At 38.0% G+C, this 22,294-nt stretch overlaps 1 protein-coding gene across 10 annotated transcripts in view; it reads left to right on the top strand.

The window, feature by feature from the left end:
* UBR5 (ubiquitin protein ligase E3 component n-recognin 5) overlaps nucleotides 1–22,294 on the top strand; it is a 148,717-nt gene that overhangs the window by 41,448 nt on the left and 84,975 nt on the right. For all 10 annotated transcript variants that reach the window (XM_021089033.1, XM_021089034.1, XM_021089039.1 and 7 more), the window contains exons 2-8: nucleotides 4,967–5,011; nucleotides 5,370–5,451; nucleotides 5,904–5,980; nucleotides 6,931–7,050; nucleotides 19,997–20,186; nucleotides 20,384–20,543; nucleotides 21,136–21,285. In XM_021089033.1, the coding sequence (XP_020944692.1) occupies nucleotides 4,967–5,011; nucleotides 5,370–5,451; nucleotides 5,904–5,980; nucleotides 6,931–7,050; nucleotides 19,997–20,186; nucleotides 20,384–20,543; nucleotides 21,136–21,285 (824 nt within the window). The remainder of the gene's footprint in view (nucleotides 1–4,966; nucleotides 5,012–5,369; nucleotides 5,452–5,903; nucleotides 5,981–6,930; nucleotides 7,051–19,996; nucleotides 20,187–20,383; nucleotides 20,544–21,135; nucleotides 21,286–22,294) is intronic.

Genomic DNA, 22,294 nt, shown 5'->3' on the forward strand with positions numbered 1-22,294 from the left:
AGATCTTTAAGACATTTTCTGCAAGAGTCTTGATTTGGATGTTGTAGGGACCTTTACTGACTGTTGGCTGTTGTTTCTGTGTGTGGATTATTAAGTCCTTTACTCAAGTAAAATTACATGGATATGCAAAAGTTTTATTCTGTGCATGGATACTTAGAGATTGGAGTGAGGTCACTTGAAGGCAGTTTGCTCATAGTTTTGGATAAGTGCTAAGTGATTAAATGTTTTTGCTATGTTGACTATTCTGCTGTAAGAGTTTTATGGGAACTATCCTAAAAGAAATCTGTATATTTACACTCTTCTTGCTTGTTCTAAGACACAGGGAATAGTTTTGTTGAATTTAAAGGATCAGGCATCTTTTCTGCCTCTGAAAATGGATTGTATATAACAAGTATTACTGTACACTGGTCATTGCTGGAAATGTATCTAAAGAAGTGAAGGAGGGAGGAAATAACTTGGGGAGTTTTATCTCTTTGCTTCAAGTCTCAAGTCACTTCAACTAGAAACACAAATGACTAGAAAAAAAAGTAGGCAGTAAAGGTCCTGTTTGAGGGTGAAGCTGTAGATTTGTGTGGGGAGAAAATTAAGAGCTACCAGAGGAGTTCATGGAGGAGGGAGCATGTGAGCTGGGCCTGAAGTAAATGAGACTGGCAGAAATGTACGGATGGCGGCTTATGCCCCTTTCCACCGATAAGGTGATGACCGACACACATGAACTGCAGGTGGGTACGTACACCTGGTCTACCTACACCTGGTCCACCTACCGATTCCAGGTGTATGAAAAGCACCATCTTGTAGGAGGGGGAATTTCAGGAATACCTTTATGGAGAATTGAAGGCTTTTAGGGATCCAGACATACCTACCTTTTGGACAGTAGAAGTTTAGCTAGAAATCTAGCAATTTCATTCATTTTAGGGTGTGTGTGTGTGTGTGTGTGTGTGTGTGTGTGTGTGTGTTTATCTGAACGGGTGGCATGGGAATTAGGGGTAGGGCAGAGAATTATAAAACTGAAGAACCTGCTTTAAGTGCTCCTGCCAATTGAGGACCAGTGAGAAGGTGACTAAAATTATTATGTTAAATTTGGGGGAACTGAGATGGAAATTATAGGGAATTTGAAGGGCAGCTATAAATACGTTAGTTTTTAGCAAGTACTGTTTTACTGATTTCTCCGTTAACATCAGTTTGCTGTTACCTTGGTGCTTAAGAAATTTTAGCCTCTGGATCTGTAAAATGTCTATAAATTTGAAGGAATAAAATAGGTTATTGAATTGGAATGTAGAATAAATCTTTGGTGTAGAAGTACTAAGGATTGTCAGAAGCACATTGCTAACCTATCCATTGTGTGTTCTGGCCACCTTACAAAGGCTTTCCTGCCTGCCTCTGAATGAGATTATATGCTGAGTTATGAGGTTATTTTGTGATGTTATGCCGTGCTCTTAAAATTGTTTTCCGTCACAATCGCATGTAAAGATTTATTCTGAAATGGAAGTTGGTGAGCTCTAGGGGTGGTTTTCCTTTTATTTTAAAAACAGGGAAAACTTTCATTAATATTGCTATGAGAGGAAATACAGTTAATAACTTTAAGCACTGTAAGCTTTGGAGGAAGATCCTTTACAGTAGTAGATGAGTGCCACATAATTATGTAGAGATGTTCAGTAATTGAGTAAATTGAAACGAATGTGATTATTGGTCTGCAGTAATTCTGGGATTTGCGTGTCTGCTGAGGACTCTATAATGTAAAGGGGAGCTAAGGACTCCTTATTTTGCAGTTAGTCCCCCCCGCCACACCACCCCCCCCCCGAAGTTTTCTTTGTTACTGTTTCTGGGATCCATGTAAGCTAATGTGTGTATGGAGCAAATAATTTAGTCATGATAACTGCTATCATGAGATTTGGAAAAATACATTTTCTGTAAATTTTCAGGATTGAATTTAAGAAATTAAGCAAATTTGATATTTGGGGAAACCTAAGTGTCCGTGTAAAATTAATTTGTGTATGAAAGTTTCAGATGGGTAAGATGAAATTGCATATGATGGTGAGTGGTTAGGAAGTGCTCTTTCCATATAAACATTACAGAAATACCTTCCACTGATAAATATTGGCTTTTCATACATACATGACAATTTTAGGACTGGAAAGAGCCCAGAGAGGACTGTTAGTCTTTCTTCACTTAGAGGAGACCAGAGACTTAATGGGCTTAAATGAAGCCAGAAGTGGTAGATGAGCTGAGAGTAACCCTGGATTTCTTGCTACCCAGGGGATATGGTTTCCAGGACAAGTGCATGTACATTTCAGATATGGAGTCCACCATGATTTTTTTTTTTTTTTTTTTTTTTGTCTTTTTGCCATTTTCTTGGGCCGCTGTCACGGCATATGGAGGTTCCCAGGCTAGGGGTTGAATCGGAGCTTCAGAGCCACAGCAACGCTGGATCCGAGCCGCGTCTGCAACCTACACCACAGCTCAGGGCAATGCCGGATCGTTAACCCACCGAGCAAGGGCAGGAATCGAACCCGCAACCTCATGGTTCCTAGTCGGGTTCGTTAACCACTGCGCCACGACAGGAACTCCCACCATGATTTTTAAGATGAGAAAATTCGATGGCAGTAACTGTTTTCTCTATCCCTTTCCTAACCTGAAATTTGCTTTTGAATTCTTTTTGCTTTTTTAGAGCCGCACTCATGGCATATGGAGGTTCCCAGGCTAGGGGTTGAATCAGAGCTGTAGCTGCCGGCCTGCACCACAACCACAGCAATGTCAGATCCAAGCCGTGTCTGCGACCCACACCACAGCTCTCGGCAACGCTGGATCCTTAACCCACTGAGCAAGGCCAGGGATGGAACCTGCGTCTTCATGGATGCTAGTCAGATTCGTTTCTGCTGAGCCACGGCAGATCTCCGTGCTTTTGAATTCTTGAGTCGTTATTCTCTGGCATTTTGATATCCTCAAACCTTACTCGAGGTTTTAATATCTATAAAGCTTCCATTTTATAGATAGTATCTACCTGGAATACCATTTGGAGCCATGAAAGCAACATTTAATTCTTAATCTCAATTATTGTCCATCTTTGAAAACACTTTGACAGATTTTATCTCTACCCTCCCACCCATGTGTTCTTGGGAAAAAAGCTCTAGAGAAAAAAGAAAAAATGAATGGGTATGCTGCTGAACAAGTATCTTTAAAAAAATTGTTGCTACGATGGCTTTTGGGAAATAAAGCCTTTCTTAACCTTTCCTCACAGTCTGGCTGCAGTCTGTAGTCTGGTGAAGAGTTTTATAAATTACTCATAGTAAATGTGGGCTGAAGAGAGGAAGAGCTCCTGCTTCTGCTCTGGGTCTTCTCCAGGCTGTTGTTATTGCCCAGAATGGAGTCTCCCGGTTTATTTTCTGACCATTTTCTAGTCAGCCTTCTCTCAAAGCTCACAAGTTCCATAGTGCATCACTCTAATGATGGTGTTTGAGCTTGTGTCACAGTACAGACGTGTGCCTTATAAATAAGCAAGCTGGGATTAAGTCAAAACACTTGGCTTTTTACGGGATTGATAAAAACACATTTTGGTTGATGAAAGTGAATGAATTCTGATAATGTATTTTATTGGGGGCCAAGTCACACATGATCATGCTGTTCTTTGGGAGTGAGATAGTCACTAGTGAGTATCTACTTCTTAGTAGACATATTAAATGTGACATAATTTGAAAGTTATTACTGCTTAGGAATACAATTTGGTATTAGATGTTTGCTTTTGTATATTTTAGTGTTTGGAAGATACTTCTTATTGGATAGAGGATAGAACTTTATTGGATAAAGTTGAAGGACAACTGGATCCTCCTAGACTCTTATTGAAATAATTATGGTTATTTGTTCAAGTGTTATATGATTTGTAGCAGCTTTTAAATCCTAAACTGGCTTTAAGGTGTGATTAATTTTGAGTGTGTATATCACTTTTATCTCCTTAGTATGAATGATTAAAATCAGATTTCATGTATTTTTGCCACTCTTTAGAAAACAAAACTCATGGAATTTCCTATTAATTTAGAAAACAAAACTCATGGAATTTCCTATTAATTTACTGTTTTAATTTTCCCCCATTGTTTTAGAAAAATTTCAGTTTATTTTGAGGAGAATTACTTCTTTTTTCTTTTTTTTTTTTTTGTCTTTCTGTCTTTTTGGGGCCGCACCTGCAGCATATGGAGGTTCCCAGGCTAGGGGTCTAATTGGAGCTGTAGCCACTGGCCTACACCACAGCCACAGCAACACAGGATCCGAGCCTCGTTTGCGACCTACACCACAGCTCGCAGCAACGCAGGATTCTTAACCCACTGAGCAAGGCCAGGGATTGAACCCACAACCTCATGGTTCCTAGTCACATTCGTTAACCACTGCGCCACGACGGGAACTCCTCAACACTCTTTTAAAAATGAGAGGTGCTATCCTTGTTTTATAGATATGGGCACTGAGGCTTTAAGTTGTACAATTGTGTGTCATAAGGCTCTTCAGGAACTTGAGATTACCTTCACCTTAGGTCACGTTAGCTTTTGGATTGTTTCTGCCCCATTACATTAAATTCTTAATAGATATGTGCTTCCCAGATATTTTCATTTCATGATGTAGGTGTATTTTCAAGCCTCTTTGGACACGTATAGTGCAGTGTTTAAAAATTGTCTTTCCCTTGGGCTGTGGGTTCGAGTACCAGCTCTACTGCTGCTTTACGTTATATAAACTCTAGAAGTCTCCGTGTCTCATTTGCGAAGTAAGATGATAATGATTGAATTTGCGAATGAGGTGGTGAGGAAAGGGAATTGGTACGGTTGACTTGTGATCTTTTTTACGATAAAAATCAAAGATAATATGAAAAACATTAGTAAACTTTTTGGTATGCTACTGTTAGAAATCACCACATCAGAACTATTTTGGTTACAAAGGAACTGTACTTGTGATTTATTGATGTTTTGTTTTTTCTTTTTTAAAGGTTACGGGAAGTTTCAGAGAAATTGAACAAATATAATTTAAACAGGTGAGAGTTTTAAGAGATTTTAAATTTCCTGAAAAGAATTATTGTTTTTTTAAACTAGGAAAAAGCACTCATAATTAGGCAGTAGCTATAGAGAATATTATAATCTAAGTATCAACTTTTTATGAGTTGGGTTCATTTGAATTATAGTTTGTATTCACACTGATTGTAAAAAACTGGTATATCAAGGAGCTATGATGACTCTAGATGACCTAATTATTTTTCAGTTGTTGGTTTAAAATATATTAGTTTTTAAAAATAGGTTTTGCCCGAAATTTTTAAAATTGGATTGCAGAAGCTCCGAAGATGTATTTGCTATTTAAAAAGTAATTTTATTTGCTTGCTTTTCTTTATTCCTCAGCCATCCCCCTTTGAATGTATTGGAACAGGCGACTATAAAACAATGTGTGGTGGGACCAAATCATGCTGCCTTTCTTCTTGAGGTAAGTTGTTTAAAGTAGAGAAATGAAAATGAATGTTAAAATATAACTGTGTCTCATTGTGTGTCTTCCTTTTTAACCATGGAAGACAGCAGTTTCTTACAAGAGTTATTTCAGACATCAGCCAGTTCCATTTCCTCATTGTATAAATTTTATGGCCCAGAGAAAGCTTAAATTGAAACTAGTTAGTAAGAGAATAGAGAGGTTCCTGATATCCAGTCATTTCATTACTCTGAATTCTGTTAGATTGAGATATTTTAAGTTGTTTTTATTGGTTTCTTGATAATGTATATGAGACATATTTCCCCAGCTCAGGAGTGACTGCCTTCTGGAAGGGAGCTTGTTTGTTGTCTTCTGAATTGACAGTAATAAGTACATAATTTGCGTGTTGAATAAATTCAAGTTTTAATACCCGTTTTTACTTTGGAAATTTCTTCTGTTTTCTTTGCATCTAGGATGGTAGAGTTTGTAGGATCGGTTTTTCAGTACAGCCAGACCGATTGGAATTGGGGAAACCTGACAATAATGATGGGTAAGACATTCTTTCCTTTTTTATTTAGTAAATATTTAGCTTTTGAATGTGTAACATTGACTTTGTGTTTTGTTTTGAGAACCCTGAAGTTACTTATTTTTTAAAAAATAACTTGATGGCAGTTCCTATCATGGTACAGCGAAAACGAATCCGACTGGGAACCATGAGCTTGCAGGTTCGATCCCTGGCCTTGCTCAGTGGGTTAAGGATCTGGCATTGCTGTGAGCTGTGGTGTAGGTCGGCAGCTGTAGCTCTGATGGCAGCTGTAGCTCTGATTGGACTCCTAGCCTGGGAGCTTCCATATGCCGCGGGTATGGCCCTAAAAAACAAAAATAAATAAATAAATAAAATAACTTGATGGTTACTTTGTAGTTTGATTTGAATTTTTATGCAAGAAATGATTTCCAACTGAAATATTCACATTACAAGTAGCAGAGGCATCAGTTATCACTTAACAGAAGTCGGTTGCCAGAAGACTGATAGGTATTTGGTAGGTCCCACAGCAGATCTGCTTTTTGAGTCAACTGACTTTTCAGATCATGTTTTTTCCCTTTTAATATTCCCAAATCAAGGAACTCAATTTGAAAACGACAGAGTCTTTAACATTTTGGTTTTTGTAAATGATGACGTGTAAAAAAGGTTGCCAGGTAACACATGATGACTTTGAATTGACTGCAGCTAAGGAAAGTGTGCTTACTTTTACAAATCTCAGAAGTAATTTATTTACAGTTAAATTGTGATAAAAGTTTCAAATAAGAACTGGATTGTTGTGAAGCTCCAAGTCGTTAGGTTTGCTCTTTGATTTGAAGTAAAAATTTCGGTAGGAGTAATTGGAGAATTGTTAGAGTGATGTTTTACCACATCTTTGAGTAGTGGGGCCTGGAATTTGAGGCTTGTTTCTAGGCATTTGGGGACTCCTCTGTGATATTCCTACCTCTTGTTTTTCCAAGGTCTAAGTTGAATAGCAACTCCGGGGCAGGGAGGACATCGAGACCTGGTAGGACGAGTGACTCCCCGTGGTTTCTCTCAGGTTCTGAGACTCTGGGCCGGCTGGCAGGCAACACCCTGGGGTAAGTTGTGGCTAGAAGGTGGCATCCACTGGTCTGGCTTGTGGCGCTGTGAACGCTCTCTGCTGTGAGTAATCGCCTTAGTATTATCTAGCGATGGAATGCGGAAACTCTTGAGCTCTGGGCTGGAGTTCCTGTTGCCCATGGTGAGCCACCATGATAACCCTTGTAGGCCAGTTACAGGTACCTAGATTTTTTACATTTTAAAAATGTATAATGGTTACATGCATTGGTCATGTCATTTATGTTATTTAAAAATTTTCAGTGGTACTATCTCTGGTCTTATTTGTGACTAATTAATTCTTGGGTGAAAAACCCTAACATTTATTCCTTTCTAGTATCCAAATCTGGTAGTTTTTCAGTGCGGCTTGAAACTATTATGTAACTAAATTTTACAGTCTTTACAGTGAAGTTATTTTTAGTTAAAAAAATTATCGCGGTATGCTTGACAATTATATATTAGTTTCAAGTGTACAACAACAATTTGATGTTTGTAGGTACATTTGACTCTTGAACAACTTGGGGTTTGGGGTATTGACCCCCTGCAGTCCATTTATAACTTTTAATTCCCTCAAAACTTAACTACTAATAACCTCCTGTTGACTGGAAGCTTGACTGTTACTGTAAACAATTGATTATTACATATTTTGTGTTATATGTGTATATACATGTATATATTGTATTCGTATAATAAGCTAGAGAAAACAAAATGTTATTAAGAAAATCATGGAGAGAAAGCACTTACACAGCACTGTGGTGTTTATTGATGCCAGTATATAAGTTTACATTGACTCTTTACAAGATGAATTGTCTGCCATTACTTACATCAGTATCGTCCTATATGATACAAAACTGTAGGTATTATATGTGTTGCTAACTCTCAACATGAAAAATGAAAAGATGACATTAAAAAGAAATTCACATTTATTTACAGGTATAGCGGTGCATGCATTGATAGTGAAGAAACAGCAGTGTGATTACTTCATGGCAGCCTAACCTATACACTAATGAATGAACTGTGATTTTATGGCATATAGTATTATAGTCTTATTCATGATACAGTGTTAGAAACATTGTTACATTAAAAAAATAAAGATGATAGGCTGATACCCAGTTTCTCCAATTAGGAGGGAAGCACACTGTATGGTAGTTAATTCTATGAAAGCACAATTGTAAAACAGTAAGAAAACTAACACCTTATTCGTTTTATATTAAATATCACTCACTTTATGCCTATGTAAGCATAAGCTAATAACTATAAATTTTTTTTTTTTTTTTTTTTTTTTTTTTTTTTTGCTATTTCTTGGGCCGCTCCTGCGGCATATGGGAGGTTCCCAGGCTAGGGGTTGAATCCGAGCTGCAGCCACCGGCCTACGTCAGAGCCACAGCAATGCGGGGATCCGAGCCGCGTCTGCAACTTACACCACAGCTCACGGCAATGCTGGATCGTTAACCCACTGAGCAAGGCCAGGGACCGAACCCGCAACCTCATGGTTCCTAGTCGGATTCGTTAACCACTGCGCCACGACGGGAACTCCATAAATATTTTATGCATTCATAATATACTTTTTTTTTGATATTTGTAGGCTTACGTAGTTCGTTTGTAAGTTTTTGTTTTTCTGTTTTTTCTTTTTTTTTTTTTAGGGCTGCACCAGAGGCATATGGAGGTTCCCAGGCTAGGGGTTTAATTGGAGCTACAGCTGCCGGCCTGCACCACAGCCACAGCAATTTGGAATCCAAGCCACATCTGCGACCCACACCACAGCTCATAGCAATGCCAGGTCCTTAACCCCCTGAGCAGAGCTAGGGATCAAACCTGCAACCTAGTCAGATTCATTTCGCTGCACCATGACGGGAACTCCCATTTGTAAATTTTTAAAAATGACTGCAGATCTCCAAAATTTTCCAATGTATTTATTGAAAAATATCCTCACATAAAGTGGATCTACATAGTTCGAGTCTGCTGTGTTGTGAAATGATCACCACAGTACACATAGTTAACATCCATAACCAGCACACTGTACAGTTTTTTTTCTTGTGATGAGGACTTTGAGGATCTCTTTTTTTTTCTTTCTTTTTTTTTTTTTTTTTTTTTTTTTTTTTTTTTGTCTTTTTGCCATTTCTTGGGCCGCTCTCGCAGCATATGGAGGGTTCCAGGCTAGGGGTCCAATCAGAGCTGTAGCCACCAGCCTACGCCAGAGCCACAGCAACGCGGGATCCAAGCCGCGTCTGCAGCCTACACCACAGCTCACGGCAGCGCTGGATCCTTTACGCACTGAGCAAGGCCAGGGATCAAACCCACAACCGCATGGTTCCTAGTTGTATTCGTTAACCCCTGAGCCACAACAGGAACTCCTAGGATCTCTCTTATCAACTTTCAAATATGCATCACACTTCTATTAACTTGTCACCATGACGTCACCATTATATCTTCATGACTTATTTTATAACTGGAAGTTTGTACCTTATTTTTACTTTTAAATTATTTGTAAAATTTTTGCTCAGCACTTTCATTTTATCGCAAATGAATCATATTCAAATTCCAAAGAAATCATATACTAAAGGAATTATATTCAAATTCCAAAGGAATTCAAATTCTAAAGGAATCATATAAAAATTCCAAGCCAGATGATTTTATTCATTTTATTGTTTTTTTCTGTGGCCACTCTTAACGGCATTATGAAAGTTTGTTCCCGGGGCCAGTGATCGAATCTGAGCTAAAGCTGCCACTTGTGCCACAGCTGCAGCAGTGCTAGATCCTTAACCTACTGTACCACAGCAGGAATTCGTTTTTTTCATTTTATACCTTGATTTTTGAATAGGCAGATTTTCTGACATTATTTAATAAATATGGTTAGGTAGTAACAAATCAGTCAGGTCAGCATATGTGTTCAAAGGCCGATCAGAGAATTACTATTGGAAGTGATTTAAATGGTTTCAGAATATAATTAAGGAGAATAGGATGATTTTAAACATTTTATTCCGACTCTGAATTGCTGGGTACAGTTACATCAAGAAATTGAGACCCCAAGGTGCTTACTTTGTCTGCTCTTTGGTTTTTATGCTGCACTGTTTATTTTTTTAAATCTATTTTTCTTTTTTTATTTTCACACTAAGTATAATTTGAGATCAAAGGGAGATCATTTAGTTGAGTGTATCCTTTAGCTCATTCTATGCTGGAACTGTTAAGAGAAAACATAGCTCTGATCTTTATTAAAATGTTACGTGTCTCCTTTTAATGGTTCTGTGTACACAACTAGCATAACAACAGCAGTGTATGATAAAGAATTCATGGTATGTACTAACAAATGAAATTTTCATTTTGTTTGATTAACTTGCAAAAAGTAGGATTATATTAAGAAAGAATAATTATTATGCCATACTATGTTAAATTTCACCTTTTTAGGGATTGAAAATTCTTTTAGTTGAGGGGTTGGCAAATTTCCGCCTGAAGGCTGAATCTGGTGCCTCCGGTTTTTATTGAGACACAGCCATGCTTGATATTTTACTTACTGTCTATGGTTGCTTTTGTGCTAAGGTGAAAGAGATCATTTGTCATGACCAGTTAGCCTTTAAAGCCTAAATAAGTAATTTACTGTTCTACTTTTTATAGAAAAAGGCTTCTGATCCCTATATTAGTGTATCCATTTACTTAGTGGCCTTTGTTCCTAATCCCGTACTCTTTATTAATTTTAAAATTTAAAAAATTGTTTTGGCCTCACCCACAGCATGTGAAAGTTCTTTTTTTTTTTTTTTTTTTTTTTTGCCATTTCTTGGGCTGCTCCCACAGCATATGGAGGTTCCCAGGCTAGGGGTTGAATCGGAGCTGTAGCCACAGGCCTACGTCACAGCCACAGCAACGCGGGATCCGAGCCGCGTCTGCGACCTACACCACAGCTCACAGCAATGCTGGATCCTTAACCCACTGAGCAAGGCCAGGGATCGAACCTGAAACCTCATGTTTCCTAGTTGGATTCGTTAACCACTGAGCCACGACGGGAACTCCAGCATGTGAAAGTTCTTGGGCAGGGATCGAAACCTGTGCCACAGCAGCAGCCTGAGCTGCTGCAGTGACAGTGCCAGATCTTTAACCTGCCATGCCTCTTTACTTTTAAATGTAACTTTTCAGTTTGTAATTTGACTTTTAAAAAGTTGTGAAGTTTCACCTGGCTTCCTCCAGATGTGAATATTTTACGTAGCCATACTACAGTTATCCAAACTAGGAAAAAACACCGAATCAGTGCTTAATCTGCAGAGTGTATTCTGACTCCACTTCCTGTCCCACGAATACCGTTTCTCTGGTCCAGGCTTCAATCCAGGATCCCATGTTGCATTTGCTGTTATGCTTCTGTAGTTTCCTTTAATCTGGGGCCATTTTTCAGTCTGTCTTTATCTTTCTAGACGGGATGAGTTTGAAAACTGACTGGTTACTTTGTAGAATGTTTGAATTTGTCTTTTATTTCCTCATGGTTAAATCCAGATGTTGCATTTTTTTTTTTGAAGGTTTTTTTTTTTTTTTTTTTTTTTTTTTTTTTTAAGAGCTGTTTTCAGGTTCATAGCAAAAATGAGAAGAAGGTATAGGGATTTGCCGTATACTCACTGTTCCCACACACATGTATTGCCTCCCTTGTTATCAGTAACCCCCCCCAACCCCAGAGTGGTCCATTTGTTACAGTTGATGAAAATACATTAATACTTTATCACCTACAGTCCATGGTTGACGTTATAGTTCACTCTAGATGTTGTACCTTCTGTGGGTTTGGGTACGATTATAATGACATGCATCTTCCATTGTAGTACCATGTAAAGTAGTTTCACTCTCCTAAAACTCCTCCGTGCTCTGCCTATACATCACTCCCTTCCCCCTAACCCCTGGCAACCACTGATCGTTTACCATCTCCATAGTTTTGTCTTTTCCAGAATATCCTATAGTTGAAGTCATACAATATGTGGCCTTTCCAGTCTGGCTTCTTCTTTTTTTTTTTAAAGGGGCACGTGCTTGCCATACAGAAGTTCCCAGGTACGCCACAGCCACAGCAACACCACATCGAAGCCATGTCTGTGACCTACACCACAGCTCATGACAATGCTGGTATTTAACCCACTGAGCAAGTCAGGGATTGAACCCTCGTCCTTCCTCATGGATACTAGTCAGGTTCGCTACCTCTGAGCCTTGACGGGAACTCTGAGATTGGCTTCTTCAACTTAGGAGTATGCATTTAAGGCCCCTCCATGTCTTTTCATGGCTTGCCAACTCAGTGTCTTTTTAGTACTGAATAGTATTCTGTTATGTAGATATACCACAATTTATTTACCCATGCACTTACTCAAGGACATCTTGGTGGCTTCCAAGTTTTGGCAATTGTGAATAAAGCTACTATAAACATCTTTGTGCTTTTTTTTTTTTTTTTTTTGTGGATGTGACATTTTCAACTCCTTTGGATTAAATACCAAGGAGCTGGATCATATGGTAAGAATATGTTTGCCGAACTTTTTCCCAAGGTGGCTGTACCATTTTGCATTCCTACGGCAGTGAGTGAGAGTTTTTGTTGCCCCCTATCCTCACCAGCATTTGGTGTTGTGGTTGTTCTGGATTTTGGCCATTCTGACAGGTATGTAGTGGTTTCCCATTTTAATTTGCATTTGCCTGATGACGTATGATGTGAAACATCTTTTCATGTGCTTATTTGTCATCTGAGGATCTTTTTTGGTGAGTTTGTTTTTTTTTTTCTTTTTTAAGGTCTTTGACCCATTTTTCCATCAGGTTGTTTATTTTGGGTAGCTCTCCTTTTTGAGATATTTCTTCTGCTCATATTTTCTCTGTCTGTGGCTTATCTTTTTATTATCTTGACATTGCCTTTTATAGAGCTGAAGTTTTTTAATTTTAATGAAGTCCAACTTATCAGTTTTATTTCTTCCATTGTGCCTTTGGTTTAATATCTCAAAAGTCATTGCCAAACCCAGAGTCACCTATATTTTCTCTGTGTTATCTTCTAGGAGTTTTATGGTTTTGCGTTTTACATTAGGTCTGTGATACATTTTCAGTTAATTTTTTGTTTGTTTGTTTGTTTTGTCTTTTTGCCATTTCTTGGGCCATTCCTGCAGCATATGGAACTTCCCAGGCCAGGGGTCAAATCGGAGCTGTAGCTGCCGGCCTATGCCACAGCCGCAGCAATGCCAGATCTGAGCTGCGTCTGTGACCTACACCACAGGTCACGGCAACGCCAGATCCTTAACCCACTGAGCAAGGGCAGGGACCGAACCCGCAACCGCATGGTTCCTAGTCAGATTCGTTAACCACTGAGCCACGACAGGAACTCCCATTTTCAGTTAATTTTTGTGAAGAGTATAATGTCTGTGCCTATTTGGATGTACAGTTGTTTCAGCACCATCTGTTGAGTCGGCCACCTTTGCTTTTTTGTCAGAGATCAATTGACTATTTGGCGGCTATTTATGGGCTCTTTCTGTTGCATTGATCTATTTATCTATTTGTTCTCCTGATCGTGCAATGTCTTGATTACTGTTACTTTATAGTCACTTTATCGTAAGTTTTGAAGTTGGGGAGTGTCAGTCAGAAGAACTTTGTTCTTCTTCTTCAATGTTGTGTTGGCTGTTCTAGGTCTTTTGCCTCTCCCTATAAATTTTAGAATCACTTTGTTGATATCCACAAAATCTTGCTGGGATTTTAATTGGCATGGCAGGTGATGCATTTTTTGGCAAGAATACCACAGAAGTGATGATGTGCCCTTCTCAGCGCATCATATGGGGAGGCTCATGATATTGACATGTCTTGTTATTGGTGATCTTTACCTCTGATCACTTAGTTAAGGTAGTGCTTGCCAGGCTTCTCAACCATGAAGTTGCTATTTTCCCCTTTGTAATAAATAATATAATAATATTTTGTGGGCAGATACATCATGACTATGTGTATCTCCTATTTTTTTTTTTAATGGGAGAAATGTGTTTTATTTTATTTTTTATTTTAATTAAAAAAATTTTTTTGTGAGCATAGTTGTTTTACAGTGTGGTACCAATTTCTGTCCTACAGCAAAGTGATTCAGTTATCCATAGATTTACATTCTTTTTATATTTTTTTCCATCATGGTCTATTCCAGGAGATTGGCTCTAGTTCCTAGTATTGTACAGTAGGACGTTGTTTATCCTTTCTAAATGTAATAGTTTGCATCTACTAGTCCTCCCCACTCCCCCGCCTTTCCCCCTTGGCAGCCACAAGTCTGTTCTCTATGTCCATGAGGCTGTTTCTGTTTTGTAGATAGGTTCATTTGTGCCATATTTTAGATGCCACATATAAGTGGTATCATATGGTATTTGTCTTTCTCTTTCTGGTTTCACTTAGTGTGAGAATCTCTAGTTGCATCTGTGTTGCAGTGAATGTTATTCTTTATTTTATGGTTTAAAATCCATTACTGTCTGTGTTGCTCAAATTGTCCTAGATTTAAGTCCTCTTCTCTTCATAAGTAAAACTTGGATATAAATAATTGTTATAGACTGTGTGAAAAAAGGACTGAAAGAAAGGAATGGAATTGTAATGACTCTGCTAATAAAATGTGCAGCAAATATAATAATAAAGCATGTTTGAGCTTAAGTCAAACCTCTGTAGAAGATTAGGGCTAATTTAAGACTTTCAAATGCAGAGAGAATCATTAGTTTGGGGGTTCCCCTTACTCATCCTTGCTTGTACTCCTTATCGAATCATGTTTTTCTGTCCCCCCCCCCCACCTTCCCACCTCAGAACAGACTCTGTAAGCTGTTTTAGCATTGGGTTCCTGAATTGCAGTTTTGAAAAATGTCACGGTGCCCTCTGGCTAAGCCATATGTTTACCTTTATTTGGTCTTGCAGGTGTCCACAAAGTATATACTTACCCATTGTTTCTCTTGGTCTCTATGAAAAATTTTGTTTGTGATGGTGAAATTGTGATTGGTTATTCTGTGAATTAAGAAATTCGAGTCAAAAATGTATCCTTTCTAATAAATTTTTTTCCCTTGAGTTGTATGGTTCCCCCCCTTTCTGTGTTATTAAGGTAAGCTTTAAAGAAAATTTCAATTTATTACATGTAATAGAAAATCTAGGACAGACAGATCTTGAGTCTCTTATTATCTGCAGATTTACCAAATGCAGTCATACATGGAGACGATCCCCACAGACCTTCGACCCAGCCCCTTCCTTCAGAGTCCTGACTTGCTCCCTTTAGGTTCAGAGAGCTGTTAGGAATCAGGGAGTGAGGCGTCTCTGTATTTGAGAGCTGAATTTGGAAAATTGTGGGGTAGTTGGTACTGTTTTTCTTTTCCATCAGCATGGATATTTGGGAATTGGTTATTTTGACTGATCATTCCTAGAAATGCATAGCAGCCCAAATTTCTGGGACTTGTAGTATTTTTCCCATTAGTGTTTTCACTAATTGGCAAGTTTATGTTCCAAAGATTTCTAGCTGCCACTGTTTTTTTTTTTTTTTTTTTTTTCTTTTCTTTTCTTCCGTTTCATAATTCCTCACATTTATCCTAGGAGAAACTTCAATAATCTGGATGTTTTTGTTAAAACTCCTTTCCGACCAGGTTAAGGGAAGAACACCAACCTTAGAAGAGAGAAAGTTTGTGTTTAATAGGATGTTTAACATGGAAATGTTAGTATCTAAAGTCTCTTTATTCTGTTGTTTTCTTATCACTGGCTTTCATAGATGATAGGTTTAGGTGGCTTTTCGTTATTTTGAGCTCCTGTGTTTCCTTTGGAGTTTAATTTGAGCTAATAGTACAGGATTTGAAATGGAAAAGCCAAGCAGGTCATTGTAATTGTAAACAGCTGAAGCTGGCCCCAGTCAGAAAAGGTGGGTAAGGCGGTAGGTAGGTCACAGGGCTCTGACCAACTAAGTGGATGCCCTGTTTTTAGAGGAGGCAGCTAATCAGTTGATGTTACTTACCGTAGAAAAATACAGGGCCATTGTTGCCCCCTTTTATCTTAGAAGCTCCAAATCTGGTTTTCCTGTGAAATCTCCTGGTTTTGATGTTAGAACTAATTAATGTTTCCATGGAAAGAAATACACACATATACATAGGCACACACATACCAGCCTAATGTGTAAGTATGTTTGTATGCATGTGTCCATGTATATATTCCTTTAAATAAACTTTGTATTTATTTATTTTTTTTTCGTATTTTTAGGGCTGCACCCACGGCATATGGAGGTTCCCAGGCTAGGGGTCTAATCAGAGCTGTAGCTGCCAGCCTATACCACAGCCACAGCAATGCCAGATCCGAGCCTCGTCTGCGACCTACACCACAGCTCATGGCAATGCTGGATCCTTAATCCCCTGAGCGAGGCCAGGGATCGAACCCGCAACCTCAAGGTTCCTAGTTGGATTCATTTCCGCTGCGCTGTAATGGGAACTCCAAAACTTTGTATTTTAGAGCAATTTTTTTTTCTTTTTTTTTTTTTTTTTTGGTCACACCTGTGGCACATGGAAGTTCCCAGGCCAGGGATAAATCTGAGCTGCAGCTGCAACCTGTGCAGCTGTGGCAACACCAGGGCCTCAACCTACTGTGCTGGAGCCGGGGCTTGAACCCACATCTCTACAGAGACCTGAGATGCTGCAGTCAGGTCCTAAACACATGGTACCACAGTGGGAACTCCCTAGAACAGTTTTAGATAACAAAAGAATTACAAAGATAGTACTGAGAACTCCTATATACTTCATACCTAGTTTTTCACTATTTGCATGTAACATTAGCATGGTGCATTTTTAAAATTAATGCATATTGATAAATTATTATCAGCTGAAGGTCAAGGCTGTTCATATTCCCTTATTTTTTTAAGATCCTTATACTGCAGTACATATAGTCATCATTCCTTCTTATGCATCTCTTGACTGACAGTTTCTCAGATTTTTCTTGTTTTTGATGCTGTTTTTTTTTTTTTTTTTTTTAACAAACCAACCAACAAACAAGGTGTATGGACAAGACTTGACCCATGGGCTTTAAGGTTGCAAGGTCTGGATTAATTCCATACTGGGTGTGATTTTTCTCAGTTGATCTGGGTAACTTTTGTGTACCTTGAGTATTTATAATGTGGTCAAATTTTAGGAGTAATTTGATGAGCAAGGTATAGATAATAGAAACTGGTTTTGACATTATTTTTGAGCTTAATATTGAAAATTATATACCTCACCATAATTATAAATAAAAAGGGGATTCCAGTACTGCCTTTTGTGTTTATGACCACTGACGAGCCTCTGTTGGTGTGTACTTAGTCTAGGTAGCAAGGTAGCAAGCTGGTTAGAGGACTGTTAGAGCAGTTGAGGTAGGGACGCTGGTAGGTTGTTTAGATTCTGACACCTGCCCTGCAGGTGTGAGAGAGAAAAACAGGGTAGTCTCCATGGTAGCAGTCAGGTTAATGGGCAAGCCTGAGATATTTTGATCTCTGTCTTTCAGTTAACCTCAGTGGAGGGTTTGTGTAGCAGAGATGGCAAATTGGCACCAGTTGGTGTTTTGATGGATTAATCTAGCAGCTCTTAAAAGAAATGAATGTTTTAGATATTCTTCACTCTTCCTTGTTATCTTGATTTATAAATAAGTAACCTGTCTACTCCTCATGGAGTTTTGAGTTTGTGATACCTGTAAGGTCTGTCAAGAATTGATGTGCATTAGAATAGTATATCTGATCAGGTTCCTAGCATTATTTGCATGGGGGAGGGAGAAATGGTATGCATTTCCTGGTGGAAATATCAAGTATTACTTATATTTATGTTGGTCATATAATTTATTATCCAAACTGGGACATTGTGGAGTGAAATTAATGATTAGTCTCAGACGGTAGGCTGCTTATACTGGAATTATCTTGGGCAAGCTGGGATGTCTAGTCACCCTAATTATATCTTTTTAAAACTCTTTAGTGTACTTCCTCCTGTTTTCAAGTTGAAATAATATATTTAGCTTTTGACCATTCGAAACTTCCACAAAGATAAAGTTCCACTTGACTTAAGTCATTTTGACAATTTATAAGAAATCATGAGCTACAAGTAAGTGTTGATTTAATTTTTGATTTGAATACATATTTATTTTTCACTGATCCTGTATTATTTTCCATTACATAATTGTCACAGTGCAATAACTTGAAAAGAAAAGTCTATTTTCTGGACTATTGCTTTTTGATAACCCATGACTTTTTTTAGTCATGATAAAAAACAAAACACAAAATTTACCTGCTTAACCATTTAAACTGCACATTTCAGTAATACTAAGTATGTTCATGTTGTTGTGAAAGAGATCTCTTTAACTTTTTCACCTTGTAAACCTGAAACGTTAATAAACAGCTCCCTTTACCCTTCTCCCTAGCCCCTGGCAAACCACTGTTTTACTTTCTGTTTCTGGGGGTTTGACTGCTTTAGGTCATTGTGTGTTGGTACATTGTGTATTTGTGCATTGTATATTTGGAGTCCTGCAGTATTTGTCTTTTTGTCATGGCTCATTTCACTTAGCATATTCAGGGTTCATCTGTGTTTGAAGCATGTGTCAGGATTTCCATCCTTTTTAAGGTTGAATAATATTACAATATATGTATATACCCATTTTGTGTGTTCATTCATTCATTCTTTGATGGATATTCAGGTTGCTTCCTCCTCTTGGCTATTGTGAATAATGCTGCTGTGAACATGAGTATGCAAATATCTCTTTGGGACTCTGCTTTCAGTTCCTTTGGATAGATACCCAGAAGTATGATTGCTGAGTCATATATGGTGGTTCTGTTTTTAATTTTTGAGGAAACTTCATACTGTTTTTCATAGCACTGCACTATTTTACAATGTAAAGAACAGTTCATATGAATTCCAATTTCTGTTCATCCTTGTCAACACTTGTAATTTTTCTTTTTTTTTTTTTCGTTGATGGTAGCCATTCTGTTGGGTGTGAGGTGATATATTATTGCAGTTTTGATTTGCATTTCTCTCAAGATAAGTGATCTTTATTTGGTCACTTGTGTATTAACTTTGGAGAAATGTCTGTTCATATTTTTTGCCTCCTTTTAAATCAGGTTATTTGATGTTATTGAGTGTAGGAGCTCTTTATATATTTTGAATAGTAACCTCTTATTAGATATATAATCTGCAAATGTTTTCTTCTGTTCTGTAGATTGCCTCCTCTTTGATTGTGTCCTTTGAGGAACAAAATCCATTAGGATTTTGATAGGGATTGTGATGAATCTGTGGATTGCTTTGAGCAGTGTGGACATCTTAACAATATTAAGTCTTCTGATCCGTGAACATGGGTGTCTTTCCATTTATTTGTTGTGTCTTTACATGTCTGAATTTTACTTTTTTTGTTACAGAAAAGTAGTTATGTGGTAGTTATGTGGGATAGGTTTTTCATGCAAAGGTGAGATGAGTTCTGTAACTCATTTTAGGCTTGTGAGTAGAAATGCTTGGTATGTGGTTCTTTTAAAAATTATTTTAGGATTTCCTGTTGTGGCTCAGTGTTAACCAACCTGACTAGTATCTATGAGGATGCGGGTTCGATCCCTGGCATCACTCAGTGGCTTACAGACTTGGCATTGCTGTGACTGTGGTGTAGGGCCTGCAGCTGCAGCTATAGCTCTGGTTCGACCCGGAGCCTGGGAACCTCTGTATGTCGTGGATATGGCCCTAAAAAGACAAAAAAGAGAAAAGTAAATAAGTAAAATAAAAATTATTTTAAAAGGTGAAAATGTGTGACATTTATCTTTCTACAAAGTGAGTTTATACTGAAGCACTTAAAAAAAAATTGGAAGTGTTACCATAAAGCTCAGTTCCATTTTCTTATTCTATCAAGATGCTACTATAACATATTATGTCAATTAGAAACAATAGCTTTATCATATCTTCGCTTAAGAGGATGAAAATGAGACCCAAAGTGATCTTTCAGAATGACTGTCTAAAATGCTCATTCTGTAAACTCTGTCTTTAGAAGCCGCTGGAGTTCTGGAGTGGGGGGAAGTGGAGGAGGATCCTCTGGTCGATCGTCAGCTGGAGCTCGAGATTCCCGCCGGCAGACTCGAGTAATTCGAACTGGACGGGATCGAGGGTCTGGACTTTTGGGCAGCCAACCCCAGCCAGTTATTCCAGCATCTGTGATTCCAGAGGAGCTGATTTCACAGGTATGGATCTTGTAGAACACTTGACATGCAGCAGCAGGACAGGCTGAGGTTTGGCTGAATATAGTGGGCTGAAGTCATGACTTCTGTCGTGAATTGTGAAATATTGCTCTTCCGTTTGGACCCTAGAAAGCTGATTTTGATAGAGAAGTTATGGAAAAGAAAATTAGCATAGCATTCCTCTTTATTTTTGATTTCAGGCCCAAGTCGTTTTACAAGGCAAATCCAGAAGTGTCATTATTCGAGAACTTCAGCGAACAAATCTCGATGTAAACCTTGCTGTAAATAATTTACTTAGCCGGGACGATGAAGATGGAGATGATGGGGATGATACAGCCAGTGAATCTTACTTGCCTGGAGGTTGGTGGATCGCTGTCATGGTTTTCTCATCTCTGAAGGGAGAGAGTTTTTTGACTGCGAAATGGAGTTAAATTTAAAGTGCTTTGGATTTTCTGATTGTTCTTTCCATGGTGGTAGATTTTCTCATTGTAGCGTTTGATTCGATTGCAAAATTCCTTTAAAGGGAAAATGGGGAAATGTTTTTGCTCAGTGGACCTGTGGTGTGTTGGGTCCCAGTAAAGACGTGGATGTATGTGCATGGCTTTGTCATTGGCTGACAGATGTCTCTGGAATGGATTGTTGTATTTTTTGACGCCCTTATTACTAAATATGTAATAACTGAACTGCATTTGTATTTTGACTGTATTATTTTTCTGATGCCACAAGAATCTTAGTGATCCTTTTTTCTTATGATTATTTCTTAGGTTGCCCAAGCAACAGTCATGCAATAGATGTTTCTTAAAATCTTTAGCTTTATTTCCTAGGTGGTTACTGCTTTTCTTCTCAGGTTACGTCAGCCCCTGATTTTAACGTTTTAATTTTCAGGGGTTTTTCAGTGGTCTATAGATTCTTTCTCTACTTCTGCATCATTTATATTTGTTTCTGTTTATAGAGGACCTTATGTCTCTTCTTGATGCTGACATTCATTCTGCCCACCCAAGTGTCATTATTGATGCAGATGCCATGTTTTCTGAAGACATTAGCTATTTTGGTTACCCTTCTTTTCGTCGTTCGTCACTTTCCAGGCTAGGCTCATCTCGAGGTAATTTTGCATTTATTTTTTTGTGATTATTGGCTGACTATATGAAGAGGCAGTGGTAGAATTCATTGTATTTGAACTTTTAATATTACAGTAGACAAACTGTAAGTAATATATGAGTGTTTTTGGATGCTTTGGCATGAAAATAGTTATTTCTGATTTTGAGGTGCCATAGTAGAACTTTAGAGATGATCTTATATATATTGTGGAATATATATATGAAGGATTATGACTTATCTAAGTCTAATTTTTTTTTTTTTTTGCTTTTTAGGGCTGCACCCGTGGCATATGGAAGTTCCCAGGCTAAGGGGCAAATCGAAGCTACAGCTGCTGGCCTACATCACAGCCACAACAATGTGGGATCCAAGCCATGCCTGCAAGCTACACCACAGCTCACGGCAACGCAGGATCCTTAACCCATTGAGCAAGGCCAAGGGTCGAACCTGTATCCTCATGGATATGAGTTGGATTCATTTCCACTGCACCACAGTGGGAACTCCCTAAGTGTATTTTTAAAATAGTAATATGGATTCTGAACTAAAAGCAGAATTTCTACTTTACAGTGACATGCAGCATTCAGAAAACAAGTCTTTTTAGTTTGATTAAAATGATTATTTTGTTTATTTTAAATCTTGGTTAGATGGGAGAGTAAAATATGAAGAAACATAGAAAGAGCTTGATCAGTGATATACAGAAATGCTTATTAACTTATTAAAATGATATTATCAAAAGTTTGACGTCTTTAAAAGGTATGTAGTGTGTAGTAGGGAAAGAAGATTTTGAAATCATACAAGTATAAGCCTTTCACTGTAGATGTTGATGTAGATTTAGCTTGCATTTTAACTTTTTAAGTCAGCATTTTTACTTTGCAGAATGTAAAACTGCTGTATTCAAATAATGAGCAAGAATCACCTGTATTATTTACTTGCCATTAGTAAATGCGAAAAGATGCCATGTTATATATAGACCTTACTACAAATACCTAGTACTTGAAAGTAATTTTAAAATAACA

Source organism: Sus scrofa, chromosome 4, assembly GCF_000003025.6.
Source record: "Sus scrofa isolate TJ Tabasco breed Duroc chromosome 4, Sscrofa11.1, whole genome shotgun sequence".
Taxonomy (NCBI): domain Eukaryota; kingdom Metazoa; phylum Chordata; class Mammalia; order Artiodactyla; family Suidae; genus Sus; species Sus scrofa.